This window comes from Pezoporus flaviventris, unplaced genomic scaffold (assembly GCF_033815535.1).
Source record: "Pezoporus flaviventris isolate CSIRO_AGI_PZ_B2104156 unplaced genomic scaffold, CSIRO_AGI_Pfla_v1 ptg000054l, whole genome shotgun sequence".
Lineage (NCBI taxonomy): Eukaryota > Metazoa > Chordata > Aves > Psittaciformes > Psittacidae > Pezoporus > Pezoporus flaviventris.
In genome coordinates this window covers 95,251-111,150 of record NW_026892602.1, presented here as the reverse complement: position 1 = coordinate 111,150, position 15,900 = coordinate 95,251, and the positions used below count along the sequence as shown (strand labels likewise).

At 54.8% G+C, this 15,900-nt stretch overlaps 2 protein-coding genes across 7 annotated transcripts; both read left to right on the top strand.

The window, feature by feature from the left end:
* The first annotated feature begins 72 nt into the window (after nt 1–72).
* ELMO3 (engulfment and cell motility 3) lies at nt 73–8,353 on the top strand. 5 transcript variants are annotated; one of them, XM_061468878.1, is made up of 20 exons: nt 73–299; nt 371–411; nt 511–583; nt 658–708; nt 1,105–1,274; nt 2,131–2,230; nt 2,335–2,486; nt 3,230–3,308; nt 3,742–3,792; nt 4,063–4,185; nt 4,362–4,493; nt 4,736–4,840; nt 5,312–5,420; nt 5,632–5,768; nt 5,867–6,030; nt 6,148–6,260; nt 6,488–6,592; nt 6,881–6,963; nt 7,213–7,293; nt 7,448–8,353. In XM_061468878.1, the coding sequence occupies exons 1-20, from the start codon at nt 222–224 to the stop codon at nt 7,658–7,660; spliced, it is 2,160 nt and encodes a 719-aa protein (XP_061324862.1). In that variant the 5' UTR covers nt 73–221; the 3' UTR covers nt 7,661–8,353. The 5 variants fall into 5 exon arrangements, with proteins under 5 accessions (XP_061324862.1, XP_061324860.1, XP_061324861.1 ...); XM_061468876.1 differs by lacking the exon at nt 4,063–4,185 and having other exon boundaries at nt 94–299; nt 7,448–8,214; XM_061468877.1 differs by having other exon boundaries at nt 266–299; nt 511–708; nt 2,136–2,230; nt 7,448–8,352.
* A 1,350-nt stretch (nt 8,354–9,703) lies between these two features.
* TMEM208 (transmembrane protein 208) lies at nt 9,704–15,591 on the top strand. Of its 2 annotated transcripts, XM_061468902.1 has the most exons (6): nt 9,704–9,839; nt 9,923–10,018; nt 10,097–10,156; nt 10,244–10,380; nt 13,832–13,916; nt 15,055–15,591. In XM_061468902.1, the coding sequence occupies exons 1-6, from the start codon at nt 9,834–9,836 to the stop codon at nt 15,190–15,192; spliced, it is 522 nt and encodes a 173-aa protein (XP_061324886.1). In that variant the 5' UTR covers nt 9,704–9,833; the 3' UTR covers nt 15,193–15,591. The 2 variants fall into 2 exon arrangements, with proteins under 2 accessions (XP_061324886.1, XP_061324885.1); XM_061468901.1 differs by lacking the exon at nt 9,704–9,839 and having other exon boundaries at nt 9,846–10,018; nt 10,248–10,380.
* Nucleotides 15,592–15,900: the final 309 nt, after the last annotated feature.

Here is a 15,900-nt window from a genome sequence, read left to right as displayed (position 1 = left end):
CCGGCCCTTCCGTGGGGCCGGGCACTCCTGGGAGGTGGGTCCCACCGGGCCCGCGTCAGCTCAGGTGAGAGGGACGGGCCTGCTCGGAACGGGGGTGGGAACTGGGCACAGAACAGGGCTGGGAAGTGGCGGCAGCAGGGCCTCAGGGCCCAACGGGAGGCGGCGGCGGCTGCAGTGACCCGGAACTGCGGTGCAGCGAGAGCAGGGAGCAGGCAGGAGCCATGCCGCCGCCCAAGGACGTGGTAAAGATAGCCATCCAAATGGTGGGAGCCATCCCGCAGCTCATCGAGCTCCACCAGGTACCACTCGGCACCCCCGGATCCCTCCCCCTGCCCCCAGCGCCAGCTCTCAGCAACCCTGTCGCTTGCAGACCAAGCCCCTCGCCTCCGTGCTCAAGGACGTCTGCGATGCGTGAGTATCGCACCCGCCGCTTATCACCGCGGCGACCGCCGGCGTGGCGGGCACCGGCCCTGTCTGCACGGCGCGGTGACCAGGCCCCCGTTGGCACAGGTGGAGCCTGCCCAACGCCGAGCACTACGCGCTGCAGTACGTGGACGGGCGGCAGACCTACATCACCGAGTCGGTGAGACACCCTCCGCCTGCCCCAGCGCCGCAGCCGTGGTGTTCCCTGCCTCACCGCTGCCTTTCTCCTCACAGAACCGCGGGGACATTAAAAACGGGAGCATTTTACGGCTGACCACCTCCCCGGTACATCCCTCTGCTCCCCCATAGTCCCCCCCTTCTCTGCTGTGTGCTCTGGTGAGATGTCCCCGCTGTGACTTCTGGCTCCTCATGGTGCCCCAGACCCAGCAGAAGTAACATGGGAAGAAGACCTGTCTCAACCTTCATTCTCCCTCAGCAGAGCTTGGGGGAGTTTGAAGGGAAACTAAATCATTTTGAGATGCTTTGGACATGTGGGCCAACTCATCAAGTGTTCCTAGCATAGCTCCTTCCTCAGCTCTTCCTCAGCTCCTCTGGTGGCTCTCTCTCAGTCCAGATTCTCACCAGGGCTGCTGTACCCTAAGCCTCTTTCTAAAACTTGTGCTTAAGCTCTTCCGGACTTCTCCAAGCTCCTTGCTGTCTTGATTCTGTCCTTCCTGGTAGGACCAAGAAGCAGAGCGTTTATACAGTGGGATCCAGAGCAACAACTCAGACGTAAAGACTGACTCACTGAGGAAGCTTGCAAGCCTCTCCCAGGACGTGACCTTTGCTCAGGAGTTCATCAACAGGAATGGCTTGAAACAAATCTTCTATATAGTGGAAGAAGGGAATGAGTGAGTATCGGGAGAGGACTTCCCTTGCTGTTCTTGACTTTTTTTCCTCCCTCGGTAATGCTGTGTGAGTGTTAAGCTGGGTGTTGGCCTGGACTCTGTTCATGTTCCTGGCCTGTTGCTGGTGCTGTGGCATAAAAGGCAGTGGTTGTTGCAGGGCACTTGGCTCTGCATGCTCCTTGCCTGCAGGTATGTGACTGTGTCCCCTCACACTGGCAGCAGGTGGAACATCCCCATGAGTCTGTGGTCCTCACTCCTTGTGAATGTGACCAAATTTGAACCTCCCATCCCTTCAGTGGCTGGGTCATCTGCATCCTCATGGGTTGTTCTATCATCTCTTGTGATGATCCTAGCTTCCACTGCTGTTATTCCTGCCATACCAAATAATTCGTCTGCCCTGGGGCTCTGTCTGAGCTGTGAGAGATCTGCAGGCAGCTCGAGAAACACCTGGCTGACAAATACTGGTGTCTGCTTGACTCTTCCAGGAAGTGATAATGCATCTCCTCTGAGCTCCTGCCTCACAGAGGATGTGGCCTCTAAACCCAGGCAGCGCAGCATGTGTTTTGTGGAAGCAGGGAGAGGGATTTGGGTGGTGTGGTTTGGTTTTCCCGAAGGCTTGTCTGTGGTATGGTGGTAACACAGCTTTCCGGAAACTGTTGAACTTCCCCTGGATCAACTTCATGACATGGTTAAGTGAGAGCTCCATTTCTTACCCAACAGTGGCTCTTTCCTTTTTTCTCCTGCTCGCTGCTTCTCCAGGTGTTTCTAACTACCCACCAGTGCGCAACTGCACTCCCATGGTGGTGACTGTGGAGTGTCTGGAACTGTCCTCACTGCATTTGCTCATCTGTCTCTCCAGTACAGGGGAGATGCTGGCTCACACCCTGAAGGCCTTCATGGAGCTGATGGAACATGATTTTGTTTCCTGGGAGACTCTCAGTGCAGCCTTCATTAAGAAGGTAAGTGTCTTCTGCAGTCTCCACAGCCCGTGCCCTTGGGATTCCTTGTTGCCCTCGTCATCCAGGCTCAGCCTGCTGTCGACGAATGGTTTTGTGTCTCATAGATAGTGAGTTACGTCAATATGAGTGTGGTGGATGCATCCATCCAGCAGCTTTCCTTGTCTGTCTTGGAGAACATGGTGCCTACCAGTCGCCTCCTCTTTGAGCTAGTCAAAAAAGAAGTGACGTTGGATCGTCTTCTCGCCCACCTGCAGGTGTAAGTGGAGAGGCCGCAGCATCATTTGTCCGCATCACAAAGCTGGTGGGGATGAGCTGGAGGGGATTTCTCCAGGTCTCACTGATTATCTCTGACACAACATTGTACTGTCCCTTCCTCAAACAACTTGTGGGGAAGGGATGTACTGTCCTAAAACCATCCTTTATACAGGGTAGATTCCTTCATTCATGGCCTGTTCCATTCAGATATTTCAGTTCTTTAGCTGACCTGCTGTTGTACTGGCGCTGGCTCTTCCTTCCCTTTTCTTGGTGTATTTAGGAGCAGGAGTGAACACCCTGTAACTCGGGTGGTGGTGCAGTACTGTTCGTTAAATCCCTTGGCTAAGGCGAGTCCTTTGTTCCCTCACCCTGCTCGCATCTCTGCATCTCTTCAGTCTGGAGTTGTTTGGTTTGCTGCTAGAAAATGGAGAGGCTCGTGCCAAGCTCTCCTGCCAAGCAGGAGTCTGCTGCTCACCCTGGGTTTTCCTGCTGCTCCAAAATGCTGCACCCATGGGTGTGAGCAGAGCAGTATCTGCCCCGTCCATGGGTGCTCTGCACTGTCAGCTGTGGGCACCATCTCACCCTTGGCCCTATTGTTAGCAGCTGCTCACTCATGGCTCTGGCCTCTCTGGGTCTCCCAGCTCCATGCAGTGGGGTCTGGCAGTGAGGTGGGGAGAGGTCTCTGCTTTGGGGAGGGAAAGACCATGCTCAGAGCTGGTGACTCTCCTCCTCCTCCTCCTGCAGGACAAACGTCCAGTTACAGCTGAAGGCGATGGCCCTGCTCATTGCGCTACTTCTGGCTGCGACTAATGCTGAGCGGCAGGTAAGGGATGAGGCAAGAGACAGGACCAGATGGTGACAGGGTTGGTGACAGTGCCCCATGATGGACTCTTAGGCAGCTGGGTCCTCTGCAGCAGTGTTTGTGCTCTCTGGGATGGTGAGAGGTTTAAAGTCAGCGTCCTCACTCTGCCTCTTCTCCTTGACCAACACAACCTGCCGTGGCAGCTGGGTGGGGCAGGATCTCTTTGAGCCCCATTGAGGTGGGCTAGTCCTGGCTGCCAGAGCAGTGGGAGCTGGGGGCAGGTCTGCTCACCGGTGTCACTCCAGACTGCTGTTTCCTTTCCGTCATCACCATGGCTGTGGCCCAAAGCCAGGCATAGCAGGGAAGCGAGGCTGCAGAGGGAACAGTGGCTTTTCTGGAGGGAAATGATGGTGTGCTGAGCTGGGGAGCATCTCACAGCCTCATCCCTTCATAGGACATGATGGAGTACCTGAGGGGGAAGAACATCAGGCAGTTTATCCACAAGGTGAGGAGCTGGGGTTGTGTAAGGGTCTGCTCTGTGCTTCATCCTCTATCCTTCCTCCCCAGCCTTTGGTGACAGTGCCTGGTTGGGTTGCTTATGTGCCTCACACCCCTTCCTTGATGCCTTCCTTGATGGGTGCTACTGCATTTGCACCCATGTGCCCAGAGTTGCACACCTTGGCAGAACCTGACAGGCTTTGGCTGTTGGGCCCTGTGGTTGGAGGAACTGGGAGAAGCAGCCTGGGGGACCCTTCTCACTTACGGTCTCCTGTAGAACATCATCCACAGCTCTGAGCCGCTGGGGGACGAGATGGCCCATTACCTGTATGTGCTGCAGTCTGTCAGCCTCAACCTGTGTGAGCGCCGTATGAGGACCTCCATGGATCCCTACTCCCAGGTCTGGGAGCGTTCTCCTTTTGAGTGTGGCCCTGCACTCCTCCACCTGTGGAAGTAGAGGCGGGTGAAGGTTCGCCTTTGGGTGAACCCAGCACATGATTTCATTGTCAGTTTGTCCTGAGAGAACCTGTTTCCATGAGGCTCCCCTGCATTCCCTCCACTTCGCTCTCCCACCAGGAACAGCGGGACCTTCTCCAGTGGCTGCGTCAAACTGCCTTTGAGTCAGAGAGCGAGGTGCCTGCCAGCAGCTTCAGCACTGAGCGTCGACGATCCCTGTGTGCCAAGGAGTTCCGCAAACTGGGTTTCATGGTGTGTTCCCCTGCATCCCTTCCCCAGCCTTGTGCTCTGGAGCACCTTCTGATGGCTCCCCTAAGCCTCATGTCCCTGCTGATCTGATAGGCCCCCATGCAGCACCTCCCTCAGCTCCTGTGATACTCCTAAACAGCAAGTTTAGCTGCCAGGACTCAAAGGCAAACTCCGTGGCTGCACTAGGAGGACTCTACTGCTCTAACAAAGCAGCTGCTAAATTGCATCCTTCTGTGTCCTCCTAGAACAACAGCAACCCAGCAGAGGACCTCCGCCGTGCCCCACCAGGTCTCCTTGCCCTTGACAACATGGTGTATTTCTCCAAGCACACCCCTAATGCCTATAGCAGGGTGCGTACTCTCTCCTAAAGAACTCTGGTGTAGACGTGCTGGTGCATCTCCTTCTTTTCCTTTCCCTGTGACCTGTCCCTGGCCAAAGCCAGGCAAGGATGTCCCTTTTGGGCAAGTGTCCTGCTGCCCTGTTTCAGATGGAGCTGAGTCCTCCTTGCGGGTAGGAGCAGCTGTTTGAGGCTGGAGTCACTGATGGCTCCCCATAAGGTTTTTTTGTTTCCAGGCCTTGTTCATATTTGAGCAGACTAGGACAATTTGGATGAAACTAGCCACTAGCCATGCTGCCACACACTTTGCCTGTGATCAGGTCCTACACAGCAGCAGGGGAAGGAGGAGGATGGGGCTGTTTTTTGGGGAGAGCTAACTACTTCTCTTAGGAATGGCTTAACCTGGGGGGAGACCTTGACTAGGAAGTTCAGGAGGAGCCCCACTGTTGGGGCTGCCCTCTGAGTCCACTGCCTTCTCCTCCAGTTTGTCCTTGAGAACAGCAGCCGGGAAGACAAGCATGAGTGCCCCTTTGCTCGAAGCAGCATCCAGCTCACCTTGATCCTCTGCGAGATCCTGCACATTGGAGAGCCGTGTATGTGTGCACCCTGGCTTTTCTTCCCTGCCCTGCTGCCTGGCAGGAGTGGGGACAATCTGCCAGGGCAGGGGACTGTGAGCCCAGGGCCACCAGGCACTGGTGTGGCCTACAGCAGGGAAAGGGTCTGGGAAATGTCCAGGTTCTCCTGGACACTGAAGTCCCCTGGCAAAACTGGGAAGTCTGGCATCATCTGTCCTTTTCACCACAGGCTCGGAGACTGCTCAGGCCTTTTACCCTATGTTCTTCGGGCAGGATCATTTCTTTGAAGAGCTTTTCTGCATCTGCATCCAACTGGTGAACAAGACCTGGAAGGAGATGCGTGCTACCCAGGAGGACTTTGACAAGGTGTGAGGGAACACTAGGGTCCTGAATGGGAACTGTGCACCAATTCAGGGTCTCTGGGGAGCATCACCAGACTGGGGGTGACATCCTGGGCCCTGTAGGTGCTGCAGGTAGTGCGGGAGCAGATCACCAGGACCCTGTCCCTCAAGCCCACCTCCCTGGAGCTGTTCAAGACCCGAGTGAATGCACTGAACTACAGCGAGATCATGAAGCTGCGGCAGACAGAGCGACTGCACCAGGAGGAGACGCTGGCTGTGCCCGTGCTGTGAGTGAGCTGTAGGCGGGGCTGGGGGCTGTAGGGACAGATACTGTGGGGTTGCTGAGGAGGTCAGTGAGTGCCTGGTGAAGCTGCCATGCTCCTGTTCTCTGGTTCGCACCCCAGGGAGCTGCGCGAGAGGCTGAAGCCAGAGCTGCTGGAGCTGGTCCGACAGCAGCGCCTACTGCACCTCTGTGAGGGCACCCTCTTCCGCAAGATCAGCAGCCGCCGCAGGCAGGGTGAGTGCAGCCCTCTGCTCCTGGATGGGGGTTCTGGGAGGGAACAGATGATTGTGCCCATGTCCGCTGCCACCGGGGATGAATCTGCACAATTAATCTGTGGGGAGTAACATGCCTGGATTGCTAACGTGGGGTAACCCACAGAGTAGGACCAAGTAGGGTATCCACCCGGGAAGGGTCCCTCAATGGGAGAGGCTGAGCACTTTCTGACATCCTTTCTGCTGCAGACAAGCTCTGGTACTGCCGCCTGTCACCCAACCACAAGGTGCTGCACTATGGGGACGTGGAGGAGGGGGTGCACTCTCCCCCCATTGAGAGCCTGCTGGAGAAAAGTAGGTGATGGAGAGGAGAGGGTGGGAAGGAGGGAGGGAGCCCTCTGCCCACCCTAGTTGTGACATGCTGGGGATGCCTTAACGTAGGAATTGCCCCTCTGCATGGCTGCTGCCTCCTGGCCCAGTGCCCACTGGTGTGTGCTGGCTCTCCAGTGGGGCTTTATGGAGCCTCCTTCCCTTCCCTGAGCTGTGGATGGCTGAGTCCCCATACCTGGGCTCTGCTGGGCTCTGGGGACCTGGGGAAAAGGAGAGGAGAGCAGGCACTGACAGCTCCTTTGCTTGCCCCAGTTCCCATTGCGGACATGAAGATGCTGCTCATGGGGAAGGAGTGTCCGCACACAAAGGAGAAAAGCTCTGGGAAGCAGAACAAGGTCAGCACCTCCCACTACACCCTGGCTCTGCACAGAGGACTCAGTGCGCTGCCCTCCACATTTGGTGATGCGTTTTGGTGGTGGGTGGATGGCGTCAGGTTGGGTGGTTTCCTGGAGGAAGTGGCTTGAGACTGGAGACCTCTTGGATCTTCTGGGGCACAGAGGAGGTGGCTGGGAGGCAGCTCCTGCCCTGAACCCCCGCCAGGGCTGGAAAGAGCGCAGCTGAGAGGCCGTGTAACCCCTGTGCAGGATGTCCTGGAGCTGGCCTTCTCCATTGTGTACGACATGGAGGAATACTGCCTCAACTTTGTTGCCCCAACCCGGTATGAGGTGAGCTCCATGGGCCTGCTGTGGCCAGTTGTCCCTGCCAGGGGACAGCAGGGAAGGAAGGGATTTGCACATGTGTGGCCCTGGGATGGGAGCCACACGAGAGGAGAGGTGGCCTCTTGAGCTGCTACCAGAGGTGTGTGTGCTGTTTCTCCAGTTCTGCCTCTGGACAGATGGGCTGAACGTGCTCCTCGGCAAGGAGATGACGAGTGAACGAACACAGACGGACCTTGATGTTCTGCTATCCATGGAGCTCAAGCTGCGGCTCCTGGACCTGGAAAACATCAGCATCCCTGATGCCCCCCCTCCCATCCCAAAGCCCCCCAGCAACTTAAATTTCTGCTATGACTTCAGCCACGCAGAGCAGTGAGTTCCTCCCTGTGCCTAATTCTCCCTTATGCCCCCTAAAATCAACTCCATTCCTCTGTTCTCTGTCCCTCATCTCCAGTCCAAAGGGACATGCCCAGGCACTGACTAGGGGCTTGGGCACATGCTGCCTGCATCTTGCCTATCCCGGGGTGAACAGCCCACCCTTTCCTACCTGTGTCTTGCCCTCCTGTGGGAGCACAGGGATGAGACACCAAGCATCAGGCTCTTGTTTAAGGTGGGGTGACCTGTCTGCTTTACCCCCATGCCACAGGCAAGGCTATATACCTTGCAGGCAACCGAACACCTCTGGGGTGGTGCTGACCCCCCACCACTGCCACGCTTTGAGCAGAGAGGGCAAAGATAGGGCTGGAATAAAGGTGCTGGCAGCTCTGGGACAGCTGGGGGGGGGGGAGGTCAGCACTACAAAGGTACGAATCCATGCTGCCTGACTCTCCCCATGAGTGCAGGGGATCCTCTCTTGACAAAAACATGGTTAGAAAAAGGAAAAAGCCCCTTTCCCCTTGGTTTGGTGAGCAGATGTCATCACCAGAGCAGCCAGGCCCCTCCTGCACTGAAATGTTTTTTCACTGAGCCCTGTGTGTTCCCTGTCCTGGAAGGGGGCCTTTAGGGTACAATCTCCCTCTCCCCAGCACCTCATCAGCTGGGGAGGGGTCCACTGCCACCATGCCTGGTGCAAGGAGACTCTGGTCTGTACTCGCTGCTCAGTGCTTTGGCATTGTGCCAGTTCTGGTGCCTTCCTCTGCCTGGGGCAAATACTTGCACACTTCAGCCATGCTGCTGCACTACTGCACCATGACAAGCTACCTCCCGCTACGGTGCCCCATACCTTCTCGTGCCTGCAGCTTCTCCAGGGGTGCTGCGGTCACAAGTGGCTGCTGCAGGGCACCAGGGCTTGGCTGTGCCTCTGCTCCCCATGTACTGGGACAATAAACACGTGTGGAGAACTCACAGCTGTGTTCTTGCCAAAGGTTTGGGGTAGGGCTTGCGCAAAAAGTGATCCTGGTGATCTTGCCCCTCTGCTCTACTCTTGTGAGACCCCACTTGGAACACTGTGTGCAGTTCTGGTGTCCCCAGCATAAGGACATGGAGCTGCTGGAGGAGGAGGGCCATGAGAATGATCAGGGGACTGGAGCACCTCCCGAATTAAGACAGGCTGAGAAAGTTGGGGGCTGTTCAGCCTGGAGAAGAGAAGGCTGCGTGGAGACCTCATAGCAGCCTTCCAGTATCTGAAGGGGGGCTATAGGGATGCTGGGGAGGGACTCTTCGTTAGGGACTGTAGTGATAGGACAAGGGGTAACGGGTTTAACCTGAAACAGCTGAGATAAGGACAAAATTCTTCCCTGTGAGGGTGCTGAGGCCCTGGCAGGGGGTTGGAACTGAGTGGTCTTAAGGTCCCTTCCAGCTCAAATCAGTCTGGGATCCTATGAAAAGGGTCAAAGCAGGCAAGAGCAGGATGCTGGTGTGGGAGCTGCAGCACTGGGCATGAAGACTGGAGGGCTGGCAGGTTCCTGGTGCTGAGGTGCAGGCATGGAGTCCTGTCACCATTCCTCACCTGAGGAATCATAGAATCAACCAGGTTGGAAAAGACCTTTAAGGACAAGTCCAACCTTTCCCCCAGCCCTGCCAAGGAAGGACTTTTACCAAGAAGGTGGCAGTGGGGCTACAGGTTCCATCCCAGGAAGGCTCAGGCGTGCTGCAGGGAGCAACTTGGACAGTCTCAGCTCCTGCAAACAGGCCACTGCTAGGTTTGAAGCTTGAAGAGCAGCGTCCCTGCCATACAGAGCTGTTACCGGGGAGCTGAGCCTGGTGAGGGCAGTGTGTGGGAGGCCGCTGCCACGCAGGGCTCTGCAGCCCCTCCATGCACCCCACCACGTCTCGGGAGTCAGCGGAGCTCCTGAGGGAGCAGGGCCCTGACGCGGGTGGATGCTGCGGGTCCCGAGAGCCGGTGACGGGCACGGAGTGGGGAGGGAAAGGGGGCATCTAACCCCGAGTCTTCACAGTCCCGGTGTGCACTGGGGCTAGCAAGCGGAGAACCCCCGCCCCGGGGAGGGCAGCGGGAGAAACGCCTGGCGCGAGTCCCGTTAGAGGCCCCGGCCGCCATTTCCGGGTCCCTTCCGGCGGCTCCGGAAGCGGAGTGCGGAGCCGGCGCGACAATGGCGGTGAGTGGCGGGGCCGAGGCGCGGGGTTCCGGGGATGCGGGGCCCGGGGAGGCCGCTGACCTTGGCCTCTCTTGGCTCCCCAGCCCAAGGGGAAGGCAGGCACCAAAGGCAAGAAGCAGATCTTCGAGGAGAACCGAGAGACGCTGCGCTTCTACCTCCGCATCATCCTGGCGGCCTCCGTGAGTGCCTGGGCGGGCGGGAAGGGCCGGGCCGGGCCGTGCTGTGCTGTGCTGACGCCGGCTGTACTCTCTCCGTAGGCGCTTTACGCCGTGGTGAACTTCGTCATCTTCTACCCCACCGCCTCCGCTTGGACATGGGTGAGCTGCGGCGGCTCCGCGGCTTTTCCCGGCTGTGCCGCGGGAGGGTGGCGGCTCTGGCGGCTGACGGCTGTTCCCTTGCTGCAGGTAGCCTTCATCTTCAGCTGCGTGGTGTACGGCACGAGCTACCGGTCCATGAGCTCCATGGCAAAGCCGTCTTTCACAGATGATGGCAGCCTTGCCGACGGGGGAATTGACCTGAATATGGAGCAGGGGATGGCAGAGTGAGTGTCCACACGAGCCCAGGTGAGCAGGACCTGCTGCCTGAGCGTGTTCATAGAGCTAGGAGAGCCCTGGGGGAGAGCCCACGCCTCTACTCCTACCTTAGCTTGCCCACAGGTGTGAGGGGAGCTGGAGTTGTTTCATCTGAGAATCATAGAATCACAGACTGGTTTGCATTGGAAAGGCCCTAAAGATCACCCAGTTCCAACACCCTGCCACAGGCAGGGACACCTTCCACTAGATCAGGTTGCTCCAGCCTGGCCTTGAACACTGCCAGGGATGGAGCATTTACCATTTCTCTGGGCAGCCAGTTCCAGTGCCTCACCACCCTCGCAGTAAAGAACTTTTCCCTCGTTAGCTGAATGCTTTGCCTGGCGTGCACTAGTCACCAGCTGCTGTGTAGGTACGTCAGCCTAGAACAGTCACTGCCTGAAGGGCTGAGGCGCACAGGTAAGAGATCTCAAATGGTTCAGCTGGAGCAGCTTACAGACATCTTTCAGTACAGAAACAATGCTGATACTGTCCATGCTTCTGCAACACACAGATACGTACATTCCTTTTTAAACCAGCACTGCAGGTAGTGCTCGACAGAGCAGAAAGGCTGCTAGTTACCCCATCCTCGTTGCATCTAGAACTGTTCTACACACTAGCAGACCTCCTCTCTGTCTTAGAATCACAGAACCAGAGTGGTTTGGGTTGGAAGGGACTTTAAAGCTCACCCAGTTTCAACCCCCTGCCACAGGCAGGGACACCTTCCACTAGACCAGGTTGCGCCAAGCCCCTGTCCAGCATGGCCTTTAGCAGCTTCTCTTGTCTCCTCAGCCTTTTCTTCTCCCTATGCTTGTGAATGCCTCATGTCTGTCTGCAGACAGCACCAAGTGTTTGCATGTCCAGTGTTCTTTGCAGTGCTCTAACGCTTGGTCAAACAACACACAATGGCAATTCCTGGAGAGTTCTGTTACATAAAATAAGGAGACAGCAGTACTGAAGCAGCAGAAACAGCTTCTAGATTTACGTGTTTTCTAATAGTTGCCCTCAGACTAGTTACGGGAAACTGCCAGGCAGTTGTGGACACATGGCTTTGCTCTCTGTCTCCTTGCCCTCAGCCTCCATCTGCTGGCCCGCCTTGTGCTGGGGTTCTTAAGTGTGTGCTGAGTGAGGTACCTGGAGTCCTTGTCCCCTTCCCTCCCACATCTCTGGCTTATGATTTCAGGTTTACCTCCATCTTCTTGTTGGCAGGCTTTTTCAAGGGTGCTTCCAGCAGAGCCTGCTGCATCACATCAAGTGCTCTCATGCTGGAAGGGCCATCTATTGAATAATACACTTCGGTTTTTTTTAACATGAGCTTTGTTCCTGCAGCTAGCAGGTGTTACCAGCAGACAGACCTGCTTGTGCAGCACAGAACTTGCTGTCTGCATAGAATGAGCTCTCATCTCTGGTTTTGTTACTGGAATAGTACATTTGCTACTTGCAGCCAGAGAGACTTGGATGCCTGGTGTAAGAGCCAAGGAATGAGGTGGCCAGGAAGAGGGAGTTATTTCTAGTGTGACTTGTAAGCTGGGTGCTTTATGCCGCCTTCATCCTATAGTGATTTCTCTTTCCTGACGGTCAGCTGAGCATTTTTCTCCCATTTTACACTGTTGTGGCTCAACCTGGTCTAGTGGAAGGTGTCGCTTCACGTGGCAGGGAGTTGAAACTGGATGAGTTTTAAGGTCCCTTCCAACCCAAATCACTCTGGGATTCTGTGTTTTGGGTACCTTTTTTTGTGAATGGCACCATGGGACAGTTGAATAAAGAAAATACAGAAGTTTGGTGTCATCCAGGGTATCCTGGTTGAGGGAGGTACCTTTCGGAGATGTATAAGGCACTAAGGCAGGGTGGGTGCGCTGATACTTGTCCCATGCAGATGTGTGATGGTGGTGCCAAGGGAAATGACTGACAGGAGTTGGCAATGGATCCCGTTACCTGCTGTAAAAAGGTGACAGGTACTGTGGTGCTGAGGTTTTTCTGCCTGAGCAACACACTGTTGGGGTGAGTTTTATCACACATTAAAATGAATTGATGTTTGTCCAAGGCACAGGCTGTGCAAAGCGCAGGGAGGATGAGCTCTCAAAAGCTATACAGCCCAAGTTCCCATCCTTACCCTGTGCCTTTGTACCTGTGCAGAGCCCTTAGCCCTGAGAGTTTAACCCTGCTGGTACATCAGCACAAAGTGTTAACAAACACTCAGTGCTCCTCCTGTTGGCTGTATCCGTTTGTCAGCTCTAAATTGCCACTTTGGGGATGGTGGAACTACTCCAGGCAAGTGGTTACTTCCAGAACGCAGGGGATTTTTCCTGCCTCTCGGCTGAGTGTGCTGCAGCAGATGAACTTGTCCTCTTTTGGAGCTGCTTCTGGAATGCCGCGGATTTGATGGTGTTTGCCTCCTGCTGTCTGTAACTGAAGCAGATTTTTGTGTTGCTCTGGGCTTGAGGAAGGCGACATTGCTGGTCCCTGGGAGAGCTGGTTCTGTGGGGTCTCTGCCATCACCCCTGTGTCCTCTGGTGATGCATGAGATTTCCGCACCTCAGCGTCTGGTCATGGAGCTGTTGATGGTGGATTCTGCAGTGTCTTGAGCTGATGATGGTGTCCCAGCCTGAACCAGCTGTCTGTGGTCACTTTGCTGCGCTGCCCAGAATGAGACAAGCTGTTTGATTATTTTGCCTTTGTCTTCTTGACCCCATTCTTGGATTTGGCTCAAGTGTTTCTTGTTCCAGCAGATAATGATTTAATGGGAGTGAAAGTTGGTGTTTTCTAACCCTCCATGACACATCCCATGACTCCTGTTGTAAAAACTAATACTTGCTCACTTCTGCTGGGTGTCAGGTGTCCTGAGAACAGTAGTTTAAGTGTGGGCAGCTTGTTTGCCTCCATAGCTGCTCTTGGCTCTGCCTCAGGCTGGTGTGGAAGATCCCAGGGTTGGATAAGCAGGAGGGCAGAGGGAGCCATCTTGCTGTAGCTCACCACGCAGGCCATGGTGTGCTTGTCCGTGCAGCACCTAGCCCTTTGGTGACTCTGAGTGTGAAATGGCATAGGGAAGATGCATACTTCCCTCAGTGCAGCCAGCCGTGAGCAGCTCAGCTTCATGCCATGATGTGTGTCAAATCAGCAGGCACTGGCTGCTGCTGCATACTGCGGGGGAAGTGGTTTTGCTGCTGATTTCCACACCCCTGCATTCCTCAGCTTTCTCAATGTCCCTTTTCATAGGAAGCCTGGCTCTTCAGCTCATCAAATCCATTTATGTTTGTTTACTGCTCTGATTCTTCTAGATTACCCTGTGTGGCCAAGCAAACCCACAACGAGCAGGCAGAGCTGCTCCCTGAAGGCAGCACAGACAGGCTCTGGTGCCAGAGGAGCTGGTGTGTGCAGCAGGGCCTGGAATGGAAGGTTCATGTTTTGCTTTTCTTCCCTTAGGCACCTCAAGGATGTGATCCTGCTGACAGCTATAGTCCAAGTGCTGAGCTGCTTCTCTCTCTACCTCTGGTACTTCTGGCTCTTGGTAAGCCACTGTGGTTGTCCTTGTTGCTCTACATTGTTTATGTCTTAAAGACTGGGAACATTATTTATCCATTTCATTTAAGTGTCGTGTTTCAGGCCAAACCTGTTTTCTGATAAACGTTTTAATCTCCCTGTGAAATCTTGTTAAAAATGAGGCCATACAAGGGAAGGAAGTCGTGATCCTTCTGGATATTGCTGGCCCTGGCCTTCCTCTCTGGTCCTGTGAAAGGGCAACAAGAAAGAGGCGGATCAAAGCCATCTTTCTGTGTAGAGCCTTTTTGTGACTGTGACAAACAGACTGTGTTTCTTCTTCTTTGGTTTTCTCAGTCATTCGCCAGCACAGTCTGAGGCTGGGAACTGCTGGACCCTGGGTTGCTTGGTAGATAAAACGCTGTAGGCTTTGATTTCCCCTTAACACACCAGACTCTTTCTACTCCTGACACATTTGTCATGTGCCTGTAGATAAAACTGCTTTTGTGGAAGATCAGAAAATCTCCAGTTAGTTAAAAAATCCCAGATTTGCTTTGACTATATTCCACAATGGTACGTAAGGCAATCTTATCATAGAATCATAGGATGGTTTGGGTTAGAAGGGACCTTAAAGCTCATCCAGTTCCAGCCCTCTGCCATGGGCAGGGACACCTTCCACTAGACCAGGTTGCTCCAAGCCCTGTCCAGCCTGGCCTTGAACACTGCCAGGGATGGGGCAGCCACAGCTTCCCTGGGCAACCTGTGCCAGTGAATCTTGGAAAGTTTCTCTTTTTAGTACGTACTCACATGTTTCTTTCTAACTGATCTGGCAGAGGGCAGTCTAGACCCTGACTATCCCCTGGAGTCCATCTGGGTAACATCTGTTTAATTCAGAGAAATGTGTGTGTTTTCTGAAGGAGAGAGAGGCAGAATGTTTGAGCAGATGGAGCTAATTCAGACCTGATGCTGGGCTTTCCATATATGAAGCTTAAGTGCTGGATACGTATGCAAGTTCTTAAACAGTATGAAATCAGGCCATGAATATTGGATGCCTGCCTTTGATTTCCATGCATCCTGTGATCCAGCCTGGAGAATTATTCCAACTCCTTTGATTTCCTCAGTGGGAGCAGCCCCAGTGTGACCGAGTTTGTCCCATGTGTGTGTTGCAGGCTCCGGGGCGCGCTCTCTACCTGCTGTGGGTGAACATCCTGGGGCCCTGGTTTACAGCTGAGTCTTCACCTGCCGGTCAGGAACCAAATGAGAAGAAGCAACGCCGCCAAGAACGCCGCCAGATGAAGCGCTTCTAGCCCTGCTGAGGAGAAAGATTAACCCTTTCTCTCATCTCCATGCTGTTATATCATCAGGGATGCAACCCAAACCACCGCAGTAGCTACGCTGCCCTTTGTCATTGCTGCCATTTCCACTAGAAAGGCCGCAAGAGTCTTCCCTTGGTTCTTAGCACCGCAAGAGTCTTCCCTTGGTTGGTTCTTAGCACCACAAGAGTCTTCCCTTGGTTGGTTCTTAGCACCACGAGTCTTCCCTTGGTTGGTTCTTATTGCCAGTTGAGGCCTTACTCCTTGGGATGACTAGGGGGGTGGTGCTGGGGTGTGTGGCAGGACCTTCTTAAAGCAGTGCTGCGTCGCGTTTGAGGTTGGGGATGGCAACGTTGAAAGAAATAGCACATTAAAGAGCAGAGTCTAACTGACCATGTTAGCAGTGTGTTCAAACGGGGGGAGCTTTTAAAAACAGCAGTGTGATATTGGAGACCTGACCAGAGGGAAGCAAAATCCCCTCCAGTATAAGTGATCTTATCCCTTCCCAAGCTTGCTGTGTGCTACCACAACATCTGCACCTTGCAGAGGGGCTGCAGCTCCCCTGCAAGACCTGTGGTGTGAGGCAGCTGGAGGTGCTTTGAGGTGGGCTTGTAGTCAAACCTGGAGCTTTTGTGATTGAGCCTGGGCTTCCTGGAGCCACAAAGTAGCCTGGGCTCCCTTTGCAGGAGCTCAGTGGGATGA

Coding starts and splice junctions, on each gene's coding strand:
- ELMO3 (XM_061468878.1), top strand. CDS start 222: ATGCCGCCGCCCAAGGACGTGGTAAAGATAGCCATCCAAATGGTGGGA. Junction 6,031..6,147: donor ACGCTGGCTGTGCCCGTGCT/GTGAGTGAGCTG, acceptor TTCGCACCCCAG/GGAGCTGCGCGAGAGGCTGA. Junction 6,261..6,487: donor CAGCAGCCGCCGCAGGCAGG/GTGAGTGCAGCC, acceptor TTTCTGCTGCAG/ACAAGCTCTGGTACTGCCGC.
- TMEM208 (XM_061468901.1), top strand. CDS start 9,874: ATGCGGGGCCCGGGGAGGCCGCTGACCTTGGCCTCTCTTGGCTCCCCA. Junction 10,157..10,247: donor CCGCCTCCGCTTGGACATGG/GTGAGCTGCGGC, acceptor TGCTGCAGGTAG/CCTTCATCTTCAGCTGCGTG. Junction 13,917..15,054: donor TCTGGTACTTCTGGCTCTTG/GTAAGCCACTGT, acceptor TGTGTGTTGCAG/GCTCCGGGGCGCGCTCTCTA.